Consider the following 27,043-nt stretch of genomic DNA (forward strand, 5'->3'; position numbering starts at 1 on the left):
AATTTTATTAATAATAACTTATAAGTTAAACTTATCTGGCTTTGACATATATTAGAATCATGTTTTTTGAGGCAAATGTAGCATTCCTCTACAGCAGGAAAAAAAAAAGGCTACTGGTGAAATGAGAAGAACTGGTATGATAATTTTATAAATTAATTCAAGTCTGTGGAAACACTTCAGTTCAGAGGTGACACCTGGATTTGTTTTCAGATTTCTCAAGTTTCACATGCATTTTAGCTCCTCTGCTCCATTTTGGTATAGTGTATTTTCTTCTACTAAATGGGGTAGCTTTATCAACAGTGCTTTCAGAGATAACAAATGAGTGACTAGAGGGCCTCAACTGGCCTCAGGCATTTTCTTCAAAGTGGAATTAGGTGTTAAATTTTGCAAACAGAAAGTTCCCCACAATAACAGATGCAAACTATTACATATAGAATGGATAAACAACAAGGTTCTACTGTATAGCACAGGGCACTATATTCAGTATCCTGGGATAAACCATGATGGAAAAGAATATGAAAAAAAGTATATATATATGTATAACTGAATCACTTTGCTGTACAGTAGAAATTAACACAAACATTGTAAATCAACTATACTTCACTAAAATAAATTTTAAAAAAAAGAAGCTCTCCACAGGCTTCCCCCTCCCTACATACAGTGTGCCCCTCACACTTGCACGCATTTTAGTCACTTGCCTGGTTCCTGTAGGCACCTGTGCTTGTTTTTAAGATGACTGCTGCACCCCTCTTTGCATTGTATCATGTGTCAGGGCATCCTGGAACAGGTCTGTGGGTCAGAATATGCTGATTTCTTATTCTGTAAAGATTTAAGAACTGCTGGAGGGAACACACCTCTTATGGCTACTCCCCACAAAGCCCTGTTCTTTGCATGTTTAAGGGTTATCTCTTGAGCCTGTAATCTGTCACATCATTATACTTGTGCAATGTTTACTTACTTATATCCCAGTCTACTGGGTCCCTGGAGGGTAAGCCCTGTTCATCCTATTATCTATCCTTTACTCCTTTCTCCTAATCATAGCGAAGTCCCAATCTGCACCTTCCCTGCCCAAGTCTCCAGATCCCCAGCCTCTCTGCTCATTCTCAGCCCTGGGGTGTCGGGGTAGAGGGTTGGCCCTACTGCATGATTGCTTCTGATAAAACAACTATAAACTAAAAAGAGCAGCCAAAACAATGAGTTGGGAGCTGAGAATACGGAAAAAAGCAAACAATTAGTTCTGACTTGAATGAAATATCTTCCTGACTTATCAGTAATCCACTAGAAACTGCATCCTCATCACCAACAGAAAAATTTCAGTATGAAAGAAAATAAGCCCTGTCTAACTTTTTTAAGTTAGTTTAAATATGTTTTACATGTATAAAATTTATTTTTTAATATTATAGTCTTAAAACATACTTGCATGAAACTCTTGGACCTCAGAATGGAACATGTAGGGGAATAAAATCCTTTTGAAATTAAAAATTATGTTCAGCGGAAACTTATACTTTTAAACCAATATGGGTTTTAATAACTAAATAGTAAAACATTTTCCTTAACATCAAAATCAAAGATGATCATATTTCTTTTAATATTGCTATATAAATATGAGAATGTTAATTGATACTTGCCTAGGTCAAATATTCCAGTTGCATGAACAAACATATACAAAACAAACATAAATTTATAGCAAATGTCAAATTTCCCCGTGATTATCTTCTCCATCATGAATTTCATAGCCTTGAAACGGCCTTTTTTTGTTTGCTTTTGTTTTTTTTGCTTTTTAGTCTTAAAGTATTTAGGCAGCAAAGAAAGAGAAACAACTGAGAAATATTTCAATTTTGATTAATTAAGAGTCTGGTTAGTTGTAATCGCTTTTGAATACTTCTCATAGGAGAAAACACACTGTGACACGGTGACCTGCCACTCCACAATGGCTGGGGAGGTTAAGCCATTTTTTGATGGCAGTACCTACCCAATGGCTCATTCTCTATAAAAAAGTGTAAGAAAAGACTAGATAGTTCATCTGAAAGGCAGGTTGCTCTCATCTGTACAAATTAACTTATTTTCTTGATGCTGGAACATCCATCAGAAAAATTTTACTTTGTGCTAAACAGGGATAAGTTCTGACATTGGAATATAGCCAGTGTTCCCCACCTTTCTCTTCTTTTCCCTACCTGTGAAACTCTCTGCCTAATTAAAATACTTTAAAAGGTACTTTTCATCTAATACTGTTAATAACAATAATGGTCTTGGATTTTTAAAAAAATGGCTGCTTTGGTCTACTTCAGTTTTGGTGATGCCATTTTAAAAAATCAAATATATGATATAAAGTTTCAATGAAGCATTAGGATCGAATGACAGTGGAATTTCTCACACATTTACTGAATGCCTCCTAGGTTCAAACTTCTGTGTTGCATACAGATATATATCCCAGTTTCTGAGTATCTTTGGATCACGATCCTTCAGCAACTGGTTAGGAAAAATACTATCAGATCAGAGTAAGGAATTCTTAACTTGGGGAGGTATTTGGAGGAGCGGGGAAGGTGTACCAGCAGATTCAGTTCAAAAATTCATTGCTTTGGGTTTCAACAGCTTTCCTCCAAGTCTATATTTTAACGGGGTGTGTGGAAAAAGGATTGGTTCAGGCATCCTTTATCATCTACCCAGACCATGATTTGAGAATTTTAGGAGCCAATAGCTTAAAGTATATTAAAATAATCCAAAGCTTTAAAAATGGTCATAGCAAACGCTGTCCTGAACTTAAACCTTGGTGGTAATAACATGAGAGTTTAACAATGCAATTTTTTGTTCTTTTGGGGGCAGCGACCAGGAAAGGTCAGCTTGCAGAGCACCTCCAAGAGTCTGGTGTCACGTGCCTGCTCTCTTGCCACGTGGCAGTTCTCCTAACACTTTCATGATCTGAATTTTGTCTTAACATTCTAAAAGCATAATCGCTAAGAATAATACAAGCATGGCAGGTTAATTTCTCCCTCCACAAATTCTGGTTGCATAATTTAACACACAAACAATTTGAGGAAGAGGTTATTATCTCTTTACATTTTGAAGAGCTCTTACTGATACAGTTTAAAATATGCAATTGAAATGCTGCATTTTCTTGAGTATTCAATATGTTTCTTGGATTTTTTTCCTAACTGCAAGAATAGGATAAATGAAACCACTCAGTTCGTAAGCACAGCAAACATGAATCAAATAGTTTTTACTCCATATTTATAAAAAGCAATGCCACCATCATAAGTTTCTCAATATTTCCTATCACCTTTAAGCATGTTCATTTATTAATCTCAATGTATTTTAATAGCATACATACGTCTTTGGGGCTTACTGTCAGCTTTTTTGTCCCCAAATCTTTTAAAAGTCTTAGCCTCTACATGACTTTAAGCATGTTTTTAAACACATTTTATGAAAACCTCTTTTTGTGCTCCATATTGACAGAGCCCCTCTGAATCTGGGAGAGGGAAATCACATTCCAGTCGTGTTGTCAGCCCGAGGGGCATAAGCTCCAAAGCTCTAGTTCCTAGAGCTGTAAATCCATTGTGTTGCAGGTTATAAATAAGGAAATTGGCCTGTGACAGCTACGGTTTGGAAGCATTAACATTTTTCTTTGCAACTCTCATTTTTAATCTTTTCAGTTATTTCCCTTAGTAAAACTTAGCCACCAAAATATGACTTCCTGTATCACTGACCTATATGCCATAATTAAAAGAAAGAAATTCCAACCAACCATGACAAAGGTTGCAGTCAGCATTTAAGACAAAATGGACTCTTATAGATTCAGCCAAAGGTAGTTCTCTCCGCCCTGCATCTCCTTCCACCCCGCCTCCCCCTACCTTCTCCGTCCATTTGAGCAAGGGAACTCTCTTTGCATTAAGAATGCGTGATGTGTGCTTTTTAGTGGCTGCATTTTAAGTTTGGTCTTCTCAACCATGAAAACACAGTTAGAAATTGTTCTCGGAGCTAAACCACTCAACATCTTGGCACTTGGTTGTTTTTAACTTTTCAACAATAGGCACTGTTCACTCCCCTCCATCTCAGTTCTTTATTCAGTGATCAGGCAGTACACTGATGAAAGGCTAGTCACGGCTGCCCCCATGGTATCAGTGTGGTGGCATGTGATGATTCACATGGGGTGTGTTTGATCCGAGAAAGCCCAGTCTCTGCTTATTCTTCCTTTGTTCTGTCATCTGGGGGAAAAGAGAGAAGGCGTTGAGCTGATTTTCTCACTCTTTCTCAGTGCTGGTGGGACACACAATGTTGGGTGAATATTTCCCAAGCACCTATAGTCTGTCCAGCATCATAGAAAATATATTTATCAAAAAAGGGAAAATATTTTTTAAAGTGAATTTCCCTAGGCAGAGAATACAGAGCAAACCCCTCTCTGTGGTTAAGAAAGAGGAACCGTGGTTCTTTTAAAGCAGCTCTTGCTTGTCACACACATATAATCATCGCCATCACCTTAGTCATTTTAAAACCTACCACAGTTACTTTTGATATTATTTTTACTAATGCTCACAATTTTACACGATGAAGGGGTTGATTGTAGCATTGAAATGACAGGTACTAAGGACGATCTGCCTTTCTGATGAATTTAGTAATGGCTATGATGGCAGATAATACGATTTTCTATCAAAAAGTCCAAAGAGGTCCTTGTCTTTCAGCATCTGCTCCTTCCTTCCCCGTTCCGTAGACGTGTCGCACAAGATGGGGAGGTGTGATAAGTAGAAGTAGCCTCTGCTTGCAGAGATTTGGTTCTTACAACACAACGTGGGTTTTTTTTTTTTATTGGAATTTACAATCCATCGTGGATAACAATCTTGCTCCCAGGAGTCTCCAGCCACCCCTCTCTCCCAGTGGTGAATGATTTCACATCCTCCTGCCCCAACCCCCCCAGCTCCATCTCCCGAGTGCACTCACCTGCTCCTTGAGCTCCGCCAGCTGACCGGACAGCTGTTTGACCAGACTCATGGTCGATTCCAACTTCTCCTGCAGGTTCCGAATCTCATTTTGTTCACTGTCACCTTCATTGCTAACGAGGGACATAGCTCGCATCCGAGGAAACCAGTCCAAATTCTTCTCCTAAAAGCAAATACATGTGCAGGAACAAGGGAATAAATATGGAAGAGGGCCTGAAGTTCTGTAAAGAACGTTTACAAGTGTTCATTATTATTAACATTTAAATCAAAGTTTCTTAGCACCCAAAGCAAAAGGTATTCTTTCTGGCCAGGGGTGGGGAGAGGTTGAGGGTGGGAATGAAGTGGAGGTTCAACGCTGGTCTTCGTGAGCTGGGGGAAGATCTTAAATATTGCAACAAACTTCGTAGGGGCTCCCAGGGAGGTCCCGGATAAAGCATTTAGAGTGGCGCCCTGAACGCTGTGGGCGATCAGTGAATCTTGATGAATGATGACGTAAGGTCTGGAGATGCTAAAAGAAATGTTTCAGCTCCAGCCACCCATTCTGGTTTACCTCCCACTTCCCCAAGACAGGCTCCCAGCTCTGCTCAGGGAAGAGGGAAGTGGAAGGGCATGGCCCTAGGTTACCCTGTCTGCTCTCTTTGGAAACATTTTATTACAGTAGGAGGGAGGTTTTAGAGTTAGACTTCCCCAGAGGGCAATAGCTGGTGCCACTTCTGTTTTTCCAGGCTGAGTGTAGGGGTGTGAGTGCATACGTGTGTGTGTGTGTGTGTGTGTGTGTGTCCCCTCCATTGTGGTAAAGACAGATGGTGAAAGAGATACCCACCTCTCTTGAAAACTCTGCCTAATTGCCTACCATCATAGAATCACTGTGAATTACTTATACCCCATCTTTCAATCCTCAAAAGAGCCTGCAAGGTAAATCACTGTCCCCATTTTACAGATGAGGAATCAAGCGGCCCCAACCATTTAATTACCCTCATCACAAGCTAGAAAATGGCAGAGTTAGGATTTGAAGGCAGCTGAGCCTTTCCACCACTGATTGGATATGTCAGTCTGTATCTCTACCCATTTCTCTAAGTCACCTTCTCCCAATATCCCTAGCAGTGACCTTCCTGCTTAAGATGCTTTCCACTCCAGAAAAGTCCACTGAAGTGACTACAAAGACGTCTGCCTAGCTGATCCCTGGAACATGAGTCAGCAGAGTACGTTCCTCCCCTAAGAGGAAAGGGGAAAGACCCAACCTATGTATCTCTGCACTTCTGCCTAAACCTCATCTGGCCCTTGGATTGGTTTTTGGTTTTTTTTGGTAGTTGTTAGAGAATAACACGTTCTTTATAGTCCCTTACCCCCAATGGCAGTGAAAAGGGCTGATAAAGGATAGGATAAAACGTATTAAAGAGATTTAAGCTGCATTTAAATAGCTGTAGCCAATTAGCATTTCAAAGGAGAATGGTAACTTATGCTGAAGTGCAGAGTGACAGCCAGATTCATTCATTCAATCAATCCTTCAATATCTATCGCCAGGTATTTAGAGATGAAAATCAGGTAAGACAAAATGTCTGCTCTCAAGGAGCTTGCGGCTTAGGAGAGCCCTCCACAAAAAGTGAACTGGACACTCTGCATATCAAAATCCCCTGGGGTTGCTTGTTAAAATAGCAGATTTCAACCCCACTGCCTCTTACGAAATTAGAACCTCTTAGGGGAACTGCATGATTTCTATGTGCACGAAAGTTTAAGAACTCTGATCTATGGAGACATAGAAGATAAACGATAACTGCTGGAGTAGTGGCAGGGTAGGGAGATGGAGTGAAGAGGAAAGATCTGAAATGGCTGGCATGAGGAATGGGAAGAGGAAGCCAAATAGGGGCCCATTAAATGCTTGCAGGGGCAGAGTGGGAGACCGTGCCTTGTAATGACTCCAGCAAAGACCACTGTTCACCAACAGCCCAAGTGGGTGTGGAGTTGAGGCAGAGAGTTGGACTGATACAAGATGGTGTGTCCCCTGGAACCGGCCTCAGAAAGACAAAGGTATCAGGACGCTAGGAACGTCAGCAGAGCAGTGGCTGGAGTGAGGAACACTAGTGTTGACCAGTAGGAGGAATGGAGAAGCACAGACCTGTGCTAAATCCGCTGTAAGCACTTAATCCTTTCGACGACCCAATGGACTCCAGTTCTCTTTATCTATTTAGTATTTATGTTATCTACCGTATTATCTATATCTGAATTTTACAAATGAAGAAACTGAGGCTGGCAGATAGTTTAGCTGGGAAACCCAGACCTGTCTGCATCCAGGTCTCCTGGCAAGAAGGGAGAGACTGGACAGAAAGTGGAATAATATTTGAAATTCTGAAGGCAGCACAACTTCAGGAAATAAAAATTCTAGAGTGAGAGGGCCTGAAATCTGATAAAATATCAGGGAATTTGGGGAGTTAGTATCTCATGGGTACAGCATTTTAGTTGGGGAAGATGAAAAATCTCTGGAGATGGACGGTGGTGATGGCTGCATAACAACGTGAATGTACTGAATGCCATAAAACTCTACACGTACAGTGGTTAAAATGGTAAAATTTTATGTTATGTATATTTTACTACAGATTTTAAAAATCACAATTTGCAGAGGAGAATCTTTTGGATGAATCATGCACGAAATCCGTGAATTCATCCTGAAGGAGGTCAGTAGACAGGGTGGATAAGGAGGGTGCAGGCAGCCGAGGGCTAAAATCTGTGATGAACACACAGGAGTGACCCGGGGGTATTAGAAGACAGTGATGGAAAGGATTGAAGAATGGGTTTTCACATGAGGGTGAAGATGTGATGATTTCTTGGCGATGGGGAGTTGAGTCAGCTGACCCTCTTCTGGGGCCCTTCATACTGAGGGGGTAGGAAGATCGGCCGCTGCCACCAGTGGGCTAAAAGACAGGGGATTCCTCTCAGGAGAGCCAAGAAGGCAGCGTTGTAGGAGAGGAGAGTTGGTCTGTATCAGGACAGGGATTCCAGGGAGGCTGATGGAACAGAAGGGTTTGAGAACCTCAGACAGCTGGGCCTGGGGTGAGAAGGTACCAGGAGACATGGTGATACCCAAGGTGGGGCTGGCGAAAACATCAGCTTTCAGAAAGTTTCCAAGAGAAAGAGAGACAAAACAGTGTTCTAATGCTTAGCAAAGAGAACATGGGTGAGACGGTGAAATTGCCTCTGAAGAAATGCTCTTGTAGGTGTTGCGGGGGCCAGGTCAGCCCAACCCACTGTCTCTTGCTTTTGAGGAAACAATGGCAGTTCTCAGGGGACCACTGCCCCAGCTGGTTGGGCCACAGGACTCTTTCCTTACACATTCTTTCTTCACTTGTTCCTTTGTTCATCCATTCATTGACTAATTCTTACAGTGTTGACTATGTCTGTGCTAGGCACTGGGAAAACAATAGAGAGCCAAACCCAGTGCAGTTCTTGTGCTGGTGTAATTGATAGTCTAGGTGGAGAGTAAGACTTCAGTCAAAGAGGATGAAAACAGCGACAAGCCGGGCTTAAGGGCTGGCTAGGAAAGCCACCCAGCTCCATTGTCCTTTCTCCCTAGTCCCTAAAAATCATTCTCTCTTCTAATCCTCTTTTGGTTTTTCTCATCTTTCTTCTTTTCACTGTCTATCTTTCTCTGTTTTTGTTTGTTTGCCTGGTTCTCAGCCTTTTCTCTCCTAGTTTTGTGCTTTTTGTTTCATTCCTCTCTTCCTCTGTATATCAACGGACCATAATCTGAAGCTAAAATATAACGTGTCATTAAGATTTTTTTTTCAGTATTGAATGCTTTCTGGTTCCTTTTCTTAATTTTTAGGAACCTGACTTGAATGTTTTGTATCTCACTAAAATGGCAAAAAATAAGCAACCTAAATGTATGGTCTTTTGTCCTCTTTTTACAAAAAAAGCCACTCTTTTAAAAATAAATTTTCACAACTGATGTTCCTCCAAATTCGTGCAGAAAGTATATTCTTTTCACCAAAATTAACTCAAATCAAGCAGAGTTCTTAGAATAAATGCTGCACAGGCTTGTTCACTGAAAGTTGTTTCCGATGAAATACCCCAAGTCTCCTCTCTCTGCTCCAGTGTCAGAAAGAGTGGCTTCCATGGAAGGCTCAGCCTGAGCCCGGTGAGAAAGGAGAGCCCCGGACTTTAGTCTGAGCCAGAACCACAGGACAGACACTCAGAACGGTGACTGGTTAACAGGACGCCACTCCCTCACCACGTCGACTTGTAATGTGTCCGCCATCTAACAAAGCCAGTTGGATTTGATTTGTTATTTCTCGGTTACTCACATATGCTACATACATCTCGTGATCATGCTCATGATTAGCAGAGTTCCATGGCGACTTTGGTTAGTCAATATGACACCATTTCCTTATTTCATCAGGAATGAACATGTTTAACCACAGGGTAATATAAAGTCAGGGAAGCTGTAGATTAAGTGTTAGATTCTGAGGTTACAGTATACGATCCTAGCTACTTGGTGATGGGAAATCCAGAGCTTCCCAAGCCTTCTAAAATGCAAAGCCCCGAGATGAAGGGACCGAGAGCATGCCAGCCATAACCCTCTTGCTATCCCTAAATTCTAACAATAATGTGTCTTTCTTGATGACTAGAAGATAGACAGACTTAAGTGTGAAAACCTTTCAAATAGTCCTTTCAACAGTCAGATCAATTTGACTTATGTAATTTTGTAGTTATTCCGTAAACAATTAGGTTGTCAGAGTCAGTCAGAGCTTGGCTGTGCTGTTTTCATATTTGGTTCTTAAATGTGATACCCCATTTGCAGGAAAGAGGCCACGCGATATAAAGGAAAGAGCATTGATCTAGGAGTCAGAACACCTGGGTTCTGGTTTTAGTTCAGCCAAAAACTAGCTATGTGATATAAGGATGGTGGGGAAGACTTATTCTCTGAGTCCCAGTTTCCTCATCTGTAAAACCAGAATGTTACCCTGGGTGGCCTCTATGTCTCTTCCAGCTCATCATTCTGTGAGCTATGAATTCAAAACTTTACAAACCAAATTGCTGAGACAAGCCCCAAGCTCGCCAAGTGAGCAAACAGAAACATAGCATTTAGGCTACAAGCAACCTTGAAACCACATAACCCAAGCTCAGCATATTACAAACGCCCAGTCTGAAATCTAGAAAGTTTAGGTTTCCTTGAGGTCTTATAACTGTTTCCCTGCACTTGATTTCCACTTCTGGACAAGTTCTTCCATATTACGTAGTGGAAAAACTCTTATATAATCTAGCCCTGCTGATGCTTAATTGGTGACAGGCTTGAGAAAATGTAAAGATTGTAAGGATTTCTCTCCGCATCAGAACGAGATTGAAAAGTAGGAGGAGATTGATTTCAGTGAGCCAAACATTGGAGAAACTGTCTTATGTCTTTTTAGCTCTACTAGGTACACATTAAAAGTCACCTGGGATAATTTAGGAGTTTGGGATTAACAGATATACACTACTATATATAAAATAGATAAACAGCAAGGACCTACTGTATAGCACAGGGAACTATATTCAGTATCTTGTAATAACCTATAATGGAAAAGAATCTGAAAAAGAATATATGTATACATATATATATATATATATAACTGAATCACTTTGCTGTACACCTAAAATGTAAATCAACTATACTTCAATAAAAGAAGGTTTAAAAAAAGATTAAAAATAAGTCACCAGCATGTGAGCTAAAGAGAAAGCAAGCACTGTAGTTCTATAACACAGTAATAACCCCCTTTTTTGGCTGCCTGGCAAGTGTCAGGCACTTTAGTCATGCTATGGCCAATACCCAGAATGATTCTATAAGGTTGAGACTGTTACCATCCCCATTTTACAGATGACAACACTGAGGCAGGAAGAGGATTAGTTACTTGCCAAGGCCACATAGGGGTTATAGGGCTGGGCTGGGCCAGGCTTTGGCCTCCACTCTGTGCGGCAGGAAATCTTGTGCTCCCTTCACTGCACTGGACTATTTCTCCACGTCCAATGGAGATGCCAATGCTCAGCTTCTGAACTTGCCAGAGAAAACAGAGACTACAGTGAGAATATATTTTATAACTTGAACCCCCTTGATTACTTCTTCTGGGGTATGCTAAAGGTTTATTTATTGAAACTCAGAAATAAACGCTTTAGGTATTGTATCAGAAATGCAGATGCAGGTACTGTGGAAATACATTGATCAACGCTTGACACTCACTGCAATTTTGCAGAGTGCTCTAAAAGACTGCTAATGAGGGGTATCACATTGAACATACCATGCACTGTATTGTGTTGTACTGGAATATCAATGAACCATTTAGTATGTATCCTCATTTCTGCTTCTAGACTCTCTATGCTTAAAATAAGCTGTTACAAGACCATTGGCAAAGGTTTTTCTTGGTTACCACCCTCTTCTAAGCCTTAAGTTTATATTTCATTCTCCATTCTAAAATCATACGCAAAGTCTCCTAGGCCGACGAGTTATAACCATTTCCCCAAAGCCTCATTGTGACCCACTGCATTCCTCTCTTTGCACTTTTGGTTTGAAGATGTCAGCAGAAATGGCTCTCAAAAGGAACACCAGCAATGCTAATACTACCTACTTACTGGAAGGTCCCCGAGGGAAAGACAGAATTCCTGCTTTCCTGGAACTTCAGAACAAGGACAATATCTGGAACAGGGATTCTTTGTGAAGTCAAAGTAATCGTGTTGGTTAAGGCGAAGTGCTTCATGTACCCCATCCCAGCCTCTGCTCAATGAAGGAGGGGCATGGCGGGCTTCCCACCCTCAGACCAACATGGCCGCCTTGCTGGCAGGTGAGACATTATCTCAAGAGCTTAAGGGAGGGACTTCCCTGGCGGTCCAGTGGTTAAGAATCTGCCTTCCAATGCAGGGGGTGCGAGTTCAATCCCTGGTCGGGGAGCTAAGATCCCACATGCCGCGGGGCAACTAAGCCTGCGCGCCACAACTACTGAGCCCGCACGTCGCAATGAAGAGCCCGTGTGCTGCAGTTGAAAAAAAAAAGATCCCGCATGCCGCAACTAAGACCCGATGCAGCCAAAAAAAAAAAAAAAAAAAGGAATTTAAGGGACACCCACAACACTGGCATCTGGGCTTCTAGCTTTGTTCCTGGTGAACACCCGACCTGTATGTGACAAGTATTGCTCAATATGGACAACAAAAAGGCCGATTCTCACAGGGGTTCGGATGCAGGCCCTGGGGTTTGAGGAAGGAAGGATGAGCTGGAAAACACACTCTTGTCTGACAAACACTGGGGACTGGAGGTGACAGAAAGGATCCAGCTGTGTCCTTTGAAATTAAAACGTTATTCCTGGATTGACAAATAAATGAAAACCATGGCAACTCATTCTAAAGAAAAGGGAGGGAAGAAGAGCAAATTTTGCTGCATTAGAAAAATAACACGTTCCAGGACTGGAAGATTCATTTACCAGCCCTCACTTTTTTTTTTTAAAATGTTTATTTATTTATTTATTGGCTGCATCAGGTCTTAGTTGCAGTTAGTGGGATCTTTCCTTGCAGCAGGTGGGCTTAGTTGCCCCGGGGCATGCGGGATTTTAATTCCCTGACCAGGGATCCAACCGGAGTCCCCCGAATTGCAAGACAGATTCTTAACCCCTGGACCACCAAGGGAAGTCCCTCAGCCCTTATTAACTGTATCTTCCTTCAGTCTCTCCCTGTTTATTCTGTATCTGTATCTTCCTTCTGCAACTGAGTTCCTGCAAATATAGTAGAGTACCATATTTGTGTGGACTGAGAAATTTAAAATGTGTTAGTTATCCAAGGCAAATCTGTATTGAATGCTTTCGTAAAGTAACAAATCCCTTTAAAATGTCGTTGTCAAACCTTGAAATATTTTACCGATCTAAATGCTTGGACGTCAAGTTTGCATTATGCGCATGAAAGTAGTTTGAACCCTACAAAGCACTGTACAAACTTCAAGGATCCCTGGATGGCTGAGCTGATGGCACAGAGGCTGGAGACGCACCTAACAGATGCTCAGAAAGCAACAGCCCCTGGCATCACTGCGGTGCTCCTGCCTGGCCCCTTTCCACAGCCCCACCTTCAGGGCATCGTTGCTGGGAGGGGGGCTGCTGGCTGGGGAGCCCTCCAGGGACAAGGCCTATTTAATCCAGTCACTGCTCCCAAGGGCAGAGAGAAAAATAGGTCCAGCAAAAGTGCCGATGAAGGAGGAAGTGCTGGGATGAGGACAACGGGGTACTGATCTCAGCAGGACCTCAGGCTGCCAGTCACAAAGTTACAGCTGGGAGGGACTGGACGCTGGTCCAGTTTTACACACAGCACAGCCGTGGGGGAAGCGGCTGACCCGTTCCCAGCACGGGGCGTGCAGGAGGGCATCACAGCCTGGCAGTCTCAGCTTCTGCAGAGCTGAAAGCCGGAAGGCCCCGCCTTCTGTGGATTCCTCACCTTAGGAGCCAGCGTGAAACAGGTGAGTGTGGACCCCCCTCGGCTGAAGAGAGGATCAAAACCGTTCAACAAACACTTAAACAAGAGTGTCATAATGCTGGAGAGGGTGTGGAGAGAAGGGAACCCTCTTGCACTGTTAGTGGGAATGTAAACTGATACAGCCACTATGGAGAACAGTATGGAGGTTCCTTAAAAAACTAAAAATAGAACTACCATACGACCCAGCAAGCCCACTACTGGGCATATACCCTGAGAAAACCATAATTCAAAAAGAATCATGTACCACAATGTTCACTGCAGCTCTCTTTACAGTAGCCAGGACATGGAAGCAACCTAAGTGTCCATCGACAGATGAATGGGTAAAGAAGATGTGGCACATATATACAATGGAATATTACTCAGCCATAAAAAGAAACGAAATTGAGTCATTTGTTGAGACGTGGATGGACCTAGAGTCTGTCATACAGAGCGAAGTAAGTCAGAAAAACAAATACCGTATGCTAACACATATGTATGGAATCTAAAAAAAAAAAAAAATGGTGATGCCCCTGATGAACCTAGGGGCAGGACAGGAATAAAGACACAGACGTAGAGACTGGACTTGAGGACACGGGGAGGGAGAAGGGTAAGCTGGGACGAAGTGAGAGAGTGACATGGACATACATACACTACCAAATGTAAAACCGATAGCTAGTGGGAAGCAGCCGCATAGCACAGGGAGATCAGCTCGGTGCTCTGTGACCACCTAGAGGGGTGGGATAGGGAGGGTGGGAGGGAGACGAAAGAGGGAGGGGATATGGGGATATATGTATACGTATAGCTGATTCACTTTGTTATACAGCAGAAACTAACACGACATTGTAAAGCAATTATACTCCGATAAAGATGTTAAAAAAAAAAAAAAGTGTTGGGCTCTGGAGTTTCAGACTCATGGGTCGAGATTTCTGTCCTTAAACATTTCCAGACTAGCGGGGGAGCTAGGTGCTGGTAAAGTCAGGCATTAATGTGGACCTTGGCCTCCTGCAATGGGCAAGAGGCACTTCATGCACTAGGCCCATGGAAAAGTCATTGCCTGAGTGTGGTCTGCGTGCCGGATGGGGGACCCCGGCTATTTGGGGGTTGAGAGAACTGTGATCTTCAAGTCCTACCTATTCCAGCAACCTGAAAATGCAACGATTTTGAAAAGTAGGGCTCTCAGCAGTGACCTGGAATAGGTGATGCCCCCCTGGGGGCGAGCGGCGGCTCTCATCACAGACAGCAGGTTGGACTGTGGGTAGAGACCACAGCCCCGGAGCACCCACCTTGCTCCCTAGCCCTTCCCGCCTTCCCAATGCTCCCTCTTCGCAACGTCCTGTATGTCCACGATGGGAGGGCAATGGCGGCACGTGGGAGTGAAACTGCTTATAGGTTCTCTTTTGGTCTCAGCCTTTTCACTCCTGATGCAGCTAACCGTGTCCCCTGGGTGTCTACACAAAGCATCAGCTACATCAGCAAGTGGAGGGGTTGATCTGCTCCCAGCCCACAGGGCACCCAGGGAGGGAGCTGCACCGAGGAGAGAGAGGGGTCCATGGCTGGGGAGATCTAAGAGGATCCGGACTCAAGAGCAGCTTAGAAGCTGCTGGAAGCTACAGTCCTCTTGTCAATAACTAGCAGGATTGCTAGGCTGGTAACCAGGAACACTAAGGGGCAGAAGGTCTCTGGCTGTGGCGGCAGCTGTGATATGGGGTTGCTGGAGGCTATGGACCCCACCTTGAGCACCGGCCAGGGTGGGGAATCACTCAGAGAGGAAGGGAGTGGAGCCCCGCAGCCAAAGATGCTTTGAGCCACCGGCCAGCTGATTCAAAGATACACAGCGGCCCCAGAGGCAGGGACTGAAACCCAGTCAAAGGTCTGATGATGCGGTGATGGGAGGCTTGTCTGCCACCTGGCTGTGAGCGATCAAGGAACCCAGGGGCCTGCCTGACATTCTCCCAGGTCCCTATTGCCGTTTCTCCTGGAGAAGTGTTCAGTGGGAAGCACTCTGACCACAAAGGAAAAATAAATAAGTAAAGCTTGTGTAACAGGGGAGACTGCGGGGAACGCGAGGCAGCTGCAGGGTCGTACTTGCGGGCCTCCTTAGAGCCGGTCATTTCCCTTCCTGTTTATGCCTTTCTTTTCCTGTCAGCTCATAACTCTACTTAATCTATATTTTTAGTCTTGGGGCTTTAACCCTTTCTTAATCTTATTATTTGTTAATTTCCATATTTACTCTCCTAAGTTTCTCTCTTGGCCTCTTTATCAAAGAACAGAAATATTTATTTTCTTCTGCAAATTATCTCAAGTATGAGCATTTGCAAGTCTCACTGGGATAGGAAAAAACTGGAGATTTCTTCATGGTGAGATTGGGGCAAAGTATTTTGAACAGAGTATTGAATACTCAAGTGGGTATCTGTCCAACTTCTGGCTGCCTAACCCCTGATGGCCTCCTGTGCTTGAGGAAACTGCCACTGGGGGTCGTGTGGAAGGCTGGGTCCACCGTCCTGCTGTGGAAGCTGAAAAGTCTGTCCTCCCTGCGGTAGTCAGAGCGCAGTCACATGACCTAAGAGTGGCCCACCGGTTGCCCCTGCTTGAGATTTTGACATGGAACAAGGGCTACCAAGAAGCAGAATGCTTTTTGTTCACAATGATTGAAGCAGTGACCTCTGGTTGTGGGGATGCCACTGGTGCCAGGGCCGGCTTCCAGGACACAGCAGCAGAGGCAGTGGCACCTTCCGTCCAGCCAGCCTTGGCCCCAGGTGGGACTTTCTGGCCAGCTCACTTTGCTTGGATTCTGCCCAGCTGGGCCTGGTGGTCACTTTCCTCTTAATTCTGCGCATCCCTTCCACAAATTCCTTTTCCCCCTAAGATAGCCAGGTTAGTTGCCATTGTTTAAAGACCCCCGACTGGTGCAAGTGTCAAGGGACTAAAGGGGCCAGGTGCTAATTTAACACTGGCCTATTTTGTCCAGCATAAAGGTGATAAAACTTTAAACTAGAATGACTAAGGTCCTTATCTAAGTCATACAGCTAACTAATTATTATATAATAATCATATTTAATACTATAATAATTATGGGATAATTATGACCATACCATAAATCAAATATCACAATCATATCATAACGTAAATGTCATACATAATTAATATTATTAATTAATTATGGGGTCATCAATTACACAGAGGAGAAATTTGTGAACTGTTTAGTTTATAAGCCCTTTAGAGGGCAGTATTTCTTTCTGATTTCTTCTTGCATCTTCCATTTCTATGTCGTTGGCACTTGATACATATCATTGGTAAAATGGATGGATGATTACGAGTTGTTATATACGGTACAAATGTTATATACGGTAAACATGGTAACCTGAGTTTTTCAATAAGACATATCATTACTATGAACAATTCCCCTTTCTTTTTGTTCTTTACTAATCCAAAGCAAAAAGACCTCCTTCCTTTCTTTCTTCAAGTATATGTAATGAACACCTACTATGTAGTCGATACTGTTCCAAGCTCTGGCTAAAGCAATGGAAAGGGTCCTTGCTCTTATAGAGCTTACAGTCTAATGGAAGGTGAATGAAGAGCAGGGAGACGATAACAAATGAAAACAAATGAAATAATTTCAGATAAGGGTACATACTATCTATGAAGGAAACGGTGGTTCGAAACATTGTCTTTGGAGGAGAGGGGGCTACTGTAGATTGAAGAGGCCATAAAGGTTACTCTGAGGAGTTGATGCCTGGCCGATGAGAAGGAAATAGCTCTGCACTGAAGTGATGGGACAGAGCTTCAGGCAGAGGAAACAGTCAGGCAAAGGCCCCAAGGCTCCAAGTGAGGTTGGCATATTTGAAGAACAGAAAGAAGGTGGAACTGGAGTGTGGTACTAAGTGAGAGACAGAGAGTGGTAGGAGATAAGGTACCAGAAGCAGACCCAGTTATGGAGAGAACTGGAAGTGGTGGGGGCCAAGGAGGATTCTGGCCCCCAGCAGAGGAATGGCTATTCCTGGTTTACAGCAAATACATACACACATGTACACATAAAAGTAAAATGAAACAGAACACTTTGGCTGCGGCATGAAGAACAGACATGGTAGACTCGCATCTGGAGACCACCATCTCCAGGTGGGCATTCGTGGGGACTTCGGCAAGGGTGGCAGGAGTGGGACACAGGGTGTGCTATCACAATAATGTCAGCCCCGGGGGGCTTTGAAGTCAGCAAATGAATGTTTGGAAATGCATACTTGACAGACCACACCTTCTCCTGGAGGATAAGATTGCATTCACAGAGCTCAAAATATTTGGTTGGCATGATTAATGTGAACAGATAGACTGGATAATTGAGGCCCTAAATGGATTATTGGGTCAGAACTCCACAGCTGTTCTCCCACAGAAGAGAGCTGGTTTCTGCCACTGTGTCCCACTTCTGAGTTCAGTGACACCACGTTGGCAGCCTGAAATCAGCCACGGTGGGAATATTTACACCGTGGAAATAGGCAATGCGACCATCAGGGCTTTCTCGTTACCGCCAGAACTGGTCGTTAAACATTAGCACACCACTGGAGAATGTCCCTTACTAATAGAGATGGAGGAAGCCTTAAAGATAGTTTAAATTAAACCACTAACCCCTGAGTCACAAATCAGAAGATCATGGCAGAACCAGGATGACAATGGAGGACTCCTGATACATCAAAGACACCCCTGACCTTAAAAGTCTCTTGAGCCTAGAAGGTGTCACCAACTGAATTTTTACTATACGGGGTTCACGGGTTAATATTTGTTTTGAATCTTTCAGTTATTCGGTATTTACATATGTACTTTGGCTATAACTTTCCTCAATTATGAAAATGACAAGCATGTTTAGATCAAGATCATCCTGTTCTTTAAAATCAAAAAAAGTCAATAATGAAAACAAAAAAGGGCAATTTATATTTCAATACTACTGAAAAAGTGCTGAATAGCAAGTGGTGACACCAGCAGTAAAATGTAAATCAAAACATCTTTTTCTGATATTATGACAGGACTCTCTTGAAATTTCTCTCAAATATCATCATCATGTTCATTTCCACTGTAGGTGACTTATTAAGAGGAGAATTACGAATAATACATCTATTTAAAAAATCATAGTAAATTTATATAGAGAGCTCAAGGAAAAATTTACGTACACACACATATAAAATGTCTATACAGAAAACACAGATCTAGAGAAAAAACATTCCAGAACTTTTTTAACACCAGAGTCAAATGTAACACAATAGCAAGTGGAATTAAAATCTGTTTTAGTAACTCCATCTGTTACTGTTTGAACTTCACTGCCTTTTATACCTCACATAGATGTATATGTATGTATATACACAGCACATACAGGTTTGTCTCGAACAAAAAATGAGTAAATCTTCTAAAAGACTACTTAAATTCCTTCTCTGGAACAATAACAACAAAAAGAATGCTTTCCCCCACCCCCACCCCCCTTGAGAGCAAACTCTTTAATGAATGGTCACCAAATCTCAAAATCACACACAAAAATCAATGAAGGATCCAGCACGTGGTTATCATTGCGGGGCTTTACCTGTAATAATCTGATTAGACTGAATTTGCAGTTAGCCAGCTCACCAGCTGATGTTCTTATACTAGCCCCTGACATTAAGACATTTTATCAAATAGTTCTTCTAACTTGTTTGGTTTATCCTAAAGTCTCTTCCCTTGTCTTCAAAATACTACCCAAGCAGAGGAAAAGAGTTGGTGGTCCTTATAGCAGCATTAACATCAAATGGGAAACAGAAATGCCAATTCTTAGGCCACACCCCAGACCTGCAGAATCAGGAGCTGTAAGGTTGGGGCCCAGTAATCCGTGTTTTAACAAGCCCTCTAGGTGATTCTGATGTATACTAAAGTCTGAGAACAACCACTCTAAATAATTCGAGACCTAACCAGTGATATCTTAACATCACTAACCTTTGGCTGAACCTTAAAGGAAATCCTTAACTGTACTCCTGTTATTAACTATACTCCTGTTACAAATCATCTAATTTGTAGGCTAAATAGGGACACATGTGAGCATGAAAGCAGTGTTATTAAAAATTTTGCAGAGTATGGCTGATTTGCTTTGCCATGTGGCAGAAACTAACACAACGTTGTGGAACAACTATATTCCAATAAAAAAATTTTTTTCTTTCTCCTAGCAATATTTTGTAGTTTTTTTTTTTTTAACAGAGTTGCAGTTGTTGGTTAAATCTACTTGTAATTATTCCATGTTTTTGGCATTTAAAATTTTAATTTTCAACAGGTTTTGATTAATATATAGAAATATGATTATTTTGTGTATACGTTATAATTTTGAACCTCTTTAAATTTGCATATTAGTTCTAGTAACTCTTTACGGATTCCTTAGGATGCTCTATCAGCACAGTCTTATCATATGCAAATAAAAACATTCTGCTTTCCAAAAACAAATTTTTGCAGAGACAATGGCATAACCAGGATTGTTCCCGTCACAACTATGGTCCCTCTGGTTTCCATTAAAACCTGGACTATCATTTATAGTATCTGGACCAATTAGGAGAATGAAAGAGTTCCATATCTGGGCAGCCTATAGATTAGAAAATTGCATTTATGTACATAAATTGCTGAAAGGATGTTTCTGAGGTACTATCTACTATGAAGTCATATGTATTTTGGTCACTTGTAAATTGCCTATAAAAATGGGTTTTGACATATTTTTCATGGGAGTAGTCTATACCTGCTACTCTTATTTCATTATTTCCTATTCTCTCTTTTTCTCTTATAAATTGGATGGATATTAATACTTCCCTGAAATTTGTCCTTGATCCCAACGACCTTCTCCTGAAAAAAATCCAAATTTTTTCCTTTAGTTTTTATCGTCACTGGCCTCTCTATCAGTCCCTGAATTGTTTCAAAAATCTATCATGAGGAGCTGGGGCATGGTCACGATCAAGATCTGGAGTGGCTTTTCTTAGGTCACTCTCCCAAGGCAACAGAAATAAAAACAAAAATAAACAAATGGGAACTAATCAAACTTACAAGCTTTTGCACAACAAAGGAAACCATAAACAAAATGAAAAGACAACCTACGGAATGGGAGAAAATATTTGCAAATGATGCAACCGACAAGGGCTTACTCTCCAAAATATACAAACAGCTCATACAGCTCGACAACAAAAAAACAGACAACCCAACTGAAATATGGGTAGAAGACCTTAACATACATTTCTCCAAAGACGACATACAGACGGCCAGTAGGCACATGAAAAGATGCTCAACATCACTAATTATTAGAGAAATGCAAATCAAAACTACAATGAGGTAGCACCTCACACTGGTCAGAATGGCCATCATTAAAAAGTCTACAAATAACAAATGCTGGAGAGGGTGTGGAGAAAAGGGAACCCTCCTACACTGTTGGTGGGAATGTAAGTTGGTGCAGCCGCTATGGAAAACAGTATGGAGGTCCATCAGAAAACTAAAAATAGGATTACCATATGATCCAGCAATCCCATTCTTGGGCATATATCCAGACAAAACTATAATTCAAAAAGATACATGCATCCCTATATTCACAGCAGCACTATTCACTATAGCCAAGACATGGAAACAACCTAAATGTCCATCGACAGATGAATGGATAAAGATGTTGTACATATATACAACGGAATACTACTCAGTCATAAAAAGAACGAAATAATGCCATTTTCAGCAACATGGATGCAACTAGAGATTATCATACTAAGTGAAGTAAGTCAGAAAGAGAAAGACAAATACCAGACAATATCACTTATATGTGGAATCTAAAATACGGCACAAATGAACCTATGTACAAAACAGAAGCAGACTCACAGACATAGAGAACAGACCTGTGGTTGCCAAGGGGGATGGGAGGAGAGAGAGGGATGGGAGTGGGAGTTTGGGGCTAATAGAGGCAAACTATTACATTTAGAATGGATAAACAACAAGGTCCTACTGTATAGCACAGGGAACTATATCCAATCTTCTGGGATAAACCATAATGGAAAAGAATATTAAAAAAAGGATGTATATATGCGTATAACTAAGTCACTTTGCTGTACAGCAGAAATTAGCACAACATTGTAAATCACCTATACTTCAATTTAAAAAATAAAGAATAAAAAAGATCTGGAGTGGCTCTTTGGGGTTAGCACAATACAGAGACCTAAAAATAAATTCAGAATTGGACCAAGATGACGTGCCACATTGTACCAAAGAAATCTTACACTCAGGTCAAACTTTTTCATTAGCGTCAACAAGCTAACATTTCTTCACTAAATTTTTCTGCATAGGACATCATGTGGCTTGACGGATGCTGAATAAAAAACTCTGAATTGAGTCCAAACCAATATGTTCTTCTGGCGTAGGGGCAAGCAGGGTGTGATGTCAACATGGGACTGAACTCTAAGTTGGATGATAGCTTTGCAGAGTATAGTAGTGACCACTGTCTGGGACTTAGAACAACTGTAGGATGGTGCACAGATTGAAAAGAATTTTACCAAGGCTGCCAGTGCATCAACAGCTGGCCAGCTGGGTCCAAAGACGACGTAGTCCTGAACACAAGGAGCCCAGCAGCCGTAGATGATGACACATAACTCTGCCAAGCAGCAGCTGTTAAATGTGAGAAGAAATGAGGTAATCTCAAGTGGGATGAACAAGGGAGACTTCGAAAGACAAAGCAGAGGTATGGGTTGCCCAGGACACAAGTGAGGCTGGGAGAAGAGTAGGGCGCACCGGAACTCCAGAGCACGGCGGCTCTTCTTGAATAATGACTCCTGGCTGATTATAATAATAAGATGCCAAGTCACAGAAGGCACAGGGTCTTGGTGAACAGGAATTGCAACCACAGGTCATAGAGCAGTTGGACACAAAGGCAATGTGGAAACAGTCGTTGAACATGCAGTAGGTGTTGCCTTTCTAATTTCTGTGCAGCTTCACAAATAAACTCCCCATTTTTCCAACTGAGGCTGTTCGGGTTTTATGCGTTTTATCCATTTTTCCATTTTTGAAACATTTCCCTGATGATTTGTTCTTATGGAATGTCAATCTGACACAAACCTTAAAAAACCTGAAACAGATGCTGAAGCAATGTGTATGTGTAAAACTCATTTCTGACACATGATGGAGCCAGTCGATGTAACACTGTGATGCCTGGTGAGGATTGGCTGCTGCACACAGGTGCTCTGTGTTGATGAGAACTCAGAAGCTGTCCTGAGGCGTTTTATAACGAATACTGGCTGACTTTTTTTTTTTTTTTTTTTTTCTTCTGGCTGACTTTTAATTGCCTCCTCATTTAGGTGGTACACATCTTAAGAGTTGAAACCATGGATAAATCTATACATATGTGGCCCCCCGAGCAGTATAGGCAATTTCTGATCTCACATTTCTCCTCTGACTTGCTGCTACCCCCGTTACCTTCCTTCCCATCGCCAACTGACCACTCCCAGGCCTGTCACTCTCCTTGGCTGGGGCACTGTTGTACAATAAAAAATAAGACTAGTCTTTGCCTGGCTCCTAGGGGGAGACTGTGCATCCTTGGAATTTCCCCAATGATTGAAATGTCTTTGTTATTCACAAACCCCCTGGATCACACCTGAGTTTATGCTAATGAGGTGACTCCCGGTGGGCCCCTATAAAGCTTCAAGACAGGGGCGAGGCACCAGAAAGACCAAGCACTCCTGAATAGAGGGTTGGGACTTTGAGCCAGCCTGACCTCCGGAAAGGGGAGAGAGGCTGCAGATCAAGTTCAAGTATGTGTCCATGATTCAATCAATCACGCCCATGTAATGAAAGCCTAATAAAAACTCTGGGCATTGAGGCTTGTGGAACTTCCTGGTTGGTAAACACACTGATGTGCGGGGAATGTAACACACCCTATTCCGTGGGGAGAGGGCACGGAAGCTCTGTGTTCCCTCCCAGACTTTGTCCATATGTCTCTTTATTTTGCTGGCCCTCCTGATTTGTAATAAATCCTTTATATTAAAACTGTAATCGTAAGTACAGTGTTTTCCTGAGTTTTGTGAGTTGTTCTAGTGAGTTATTGAGCCTGAGGGGGGTCATGGGAACCCCTGAACTGATATGTAGGCTGTCGGAAGTGTGGGTGGCCTGCGGACACCCGAAGTGCAGTTGGCATCTGAAATCTAGGCAGTCTTGTTGGGGATCATGCTCTCTAACTAATGGGGTTGGTGATAGTTTTGGGTGGTTAATGCCAGAACTGGATTGCAGTGCCCCTAGATGGGATAGCTGGTGTTAGAATAGGCACCAACCCTGTTCACTGCCTCTGGTTGTGGGCCGTATGGCCATCAGCTGCTGCAGGTGGCCAGAGGGGCAGGGTGCCCTAGAAGCAATGGTGAAGAAGCTGTAGGACAAGCAGTCCAGGTAAACTGGGCTAGCTAGGCATCAGTTTTTGCTAAATTGTTGCTGGTCTGAGACATTATATATATATATAAATATAAATATTCGATTGGACTGTTTTAAAGGGAGCTGCAGAAGCACAGAATACACCCAGAAATGTACAGTTATATACATACTTAGGATATGACCATGCAAGGCAGAAAGATTTATCCAGGGTGTGTTTATGGGAAAAGAGTAAAGTGAAAAGGATGCTGTTGGATTGCCATCTTAAGTTCTCTCTTTACCCCTTACCTTCTGCCTGAGGGGTTAGGAGCAATTTGAAATCTACCAGCCTGTGAATGTTCTGTGAGTTGAACTATTTACCCTAGTATGTTCTACCCATTTCCTTGTCAGGAGCGAATTTTGTGTATGAGAAATAATTGATAATGTTGAACCAAAAAGTGAAAGCACTGATAAAGTTTTTAGAATGAATTTTCCTAGCATAAAATGTAAAATCCTTTCCCAGCCCAGGGGCCCTGCATGATCTAGTCTCTGTCCCTCTCCCCTCCCACATCCTTGGCTGCCATCTGCCTTCCTCACTAGCTCTGGTCACGTGGGCTGCCCTGCTGGTCCTCCCTCATGCCCAGCCCATTGCTGTCAGGGACTAGCTCTTGCTGATCCCTGGAACTTTCCATGGCTTGCTCACTCACTCCAATAGAATATACCTCCATCCCTTTCTACTCCTTTAGCTTACTTTGTTTTTCCTCACCAGTTTAATTAAGTCCCATTTGTTTATTTTTACTTTTATTTCTTTTGCCTTAGGAGACTGATCCAAGAAAATATTGCTACAATTAATGTCAAAGGGTGTTCTGCCTATATTCTTCTCTAGGAGTTTTATGATTTCAGGTCTTACATTTAGGTAAACCATTTTGAGTTTATTTTTGTATATGGTGCAAGGGGATGTTCTAATCTCATTGTTTTACATGTAGCTGTCCAGTTTTCCCAGCACCACTTGTTGAAGAGATTGTCTTTTCTCCATTATATATTCTTACCTTCTTTGTTGTAGATTAATTGCCCATAGGTGCATGGGTTTATTTCTGGGTGCTCTAATCTGTTCCATTGGTCTATGTGTCTGTTTTATACTAATCCCATGCTATTTCGGTTACTGTAGCTCTGTAGTATAGTCGGAGGTCTGGGAAGGTCACATCTCCAGCTTTGTTCTTTTTTCTCAGGACTGCTTTGGCAATTTGGGGTTTTGTGGTTCCATATAAATTTTAGGATTGTTTGTTCTAGTTCTGTGAAAAATGTCCTGGGTATTTTGATAGGAATTGGATTAAATCTGTAGATTGCTTTAGGTTGTATGGCCATTTTAATAATATTAACTCTTCCAATCCAAGAGTGTGGGATATCTTTCCATTTTTTGGAATCATCTTCAATTTCCTTCATCAATGTTTTATAGTTTTCATAGTGTAGGTCTTTCACCTCTTTGATTAAGTTTATTCCTAGGTATTGTATTTTCTTTGGATGCATTATTTTTTTTTATTAATTAATATTTATTTATTTTTGGCTGTGTTGGGTCTTCGTTTCTGTGCGAGGGCTTTCTCTAGTTGTGGCGAGCGGGGGCCACTCTTCATCACGGTGTGCAGGCCTCTCACTGTCTCGGCCTCTCTTGTTGCAGAGCACAGGCTCCAGACGCGCAGGCTCAGTAGTTGTGGCTCACGGGCCTAGTTGCTCCGCAGCATGTGGGATCTTCCCAGACCAGGGCTCGAACCCGTGTCCCCTGCATTGGCAGGCAGATTCTCAACCACTGCACCACCAGGGAAGCCCTGGATGCATTTTTAAACAGGGTTTTTGTTTTTTTTTAAACTTTCTCTTTCTGATATTTCATTATTAGTGTATAGATACAGCCACTATGGAGAACAGTATGGAGGTTCCTTAAAAAACTAAAAATAGATTTACCATATGATCCAGCAATCCCACTACTGGGCGTGTACCCAGAGAAAACCATAATTCAAAAAGACACATGCACCCCAATGTTCATTGCAGCACTATTTACAATAGCCAGGTCATGGAAGCAACCTAAATGCCCATCGACAGATGAATGGTTAAAGAAGTTGTGGTACATATATACAATGGAATATTACTCAGCCATAAAAAGGAATGAAATTGAGTCATTTGCTGAGACGTGGATGGATCTAGAGACTGTCATACAGAGTGAAGTAAGTCAGAAAGAGAAAAACAAATACCGTATATTAACGCACGTATGTGGAACCTAGAAAAATGGTACAGATGAGCCGGTTTGTAGGGCAGAAGTTGAGACACAGATGTAGAGAACAGACATATGGACACCAAGGGGGGAAAACTGCGGTGGGGTGGGGATGGTGGTGAGCTGAATTGGGCAATTGGGATTGACATGTATATACTGATGTGTATAAAATTGATGACTAATAAGAATCTGCAGTATAAAACAAACAAACAAACAAAACAACTAATACTAAACTTTCATTGGGTTATTTGTATGGAAATATGTTAATATGAATGTTTCAGACATTACATGAAATTTCTAAAAATCTTAAAAAAAAAAAAAAAAGAAATACAACATATTTCTGTATATTAATCTTGTGTCCTGCAACCTTGCTGAATTCATTTATTAGTTCTGATAGTTTGGGGATGGAGACTTTAGGCTTGTTTATATAGAGTATCATGTCATCTGCAAATAGTGACAGTTTTACCCTTTCCCTTCCAATTTGGATAGCTTTTATTTCTTTTTCTTGTTTGACTGCTGTGGCTAGGACTTTCAATACTATATTAAATAGAAGCAGTGAGAGTGGACATTCTTGTCTTGTTCCTGAATTTAGCAGGAAGGCTTTCAGCTTTCCACCATTGAGCATTATGCTGGCTGTGGGTCTGTTGTGAATGGGCTTTATCATGCTGAGAGATGTTCCCTCTACTCTGATGAGAGTTTTTATCATGAACGGATGTTGAATTTTGTCAAATGCTTTTTTTGTGTCTATTGAGATGATCATGTGTTTTTCATCATTCCCTGACATGGCCACCCTTATATAGTTATTTGTCTGTTTCCAGTAATAGAGTGCAAGTTCTAGGAGGGTGGGCATTGTTTCGCTTATTCTTAGAGCCTAGAATAGTGTTTGGCACACAGTAGGCTTTCACTAGATGCTAGCTGAATAAATGTAGATGCTACAATGAAGGTTGCAGAGGAAGAAAAGTCTTCTGCCACTGCTCTGACTTTTTCAAGCACCAGAGGTGAGGAATATTCAGGGAAAAGGTGAAGTGACTTGTTCTGTGCTGGG

At 42.0% G+C, this 27,043-nt stretch overlaps 1 protein-coding gene across 2 annotated transcripts in view; it reads right to left on the reverse strand.

The window, feature by feature from the left end:
- Positions 1-613: 613 nt before the first annotated feature.
- ITPR2 (inositol 1,4,5-trisphosphate receptor type 2) overlaps positions 614-27,043 on the reverse strand; it is a 519,313-nt gene continuing 492,883 nt past the window's right edge. For both annotated transcript variants that reach the window (XM_082352042.1, XM_082352040.1), the window contains 2 exons: positions 4,933-5,094; positions 614-4,202 (listed from right to left, as the gene is read on the reverse strand). In XM_082352042.1, the coding sequence (XP_082208168.1) occupies positions 4,116-4,202; positions 4,933-5,094 (249 nt within the window). In that variant the 3' untranslated portion in view covers positions 614-4,115. The remainder of the gene's footprint in view (positions 4,203-4,932; positions 5,095-27,043) is intronic.

Source organism: Balaenoptera borealis (assembly GCF_965194805.1).
Source record: "Balaenoptera borealis genome assembly, chromosome: 13".
Taxonomy (NCBI): domain Eukaryota; kingdom Metazoa; phylum Chordata; class Mammalia; order Artiodactyla; family Balaenopteridae; genus Balaenoptera; species Balaenoptera borealis.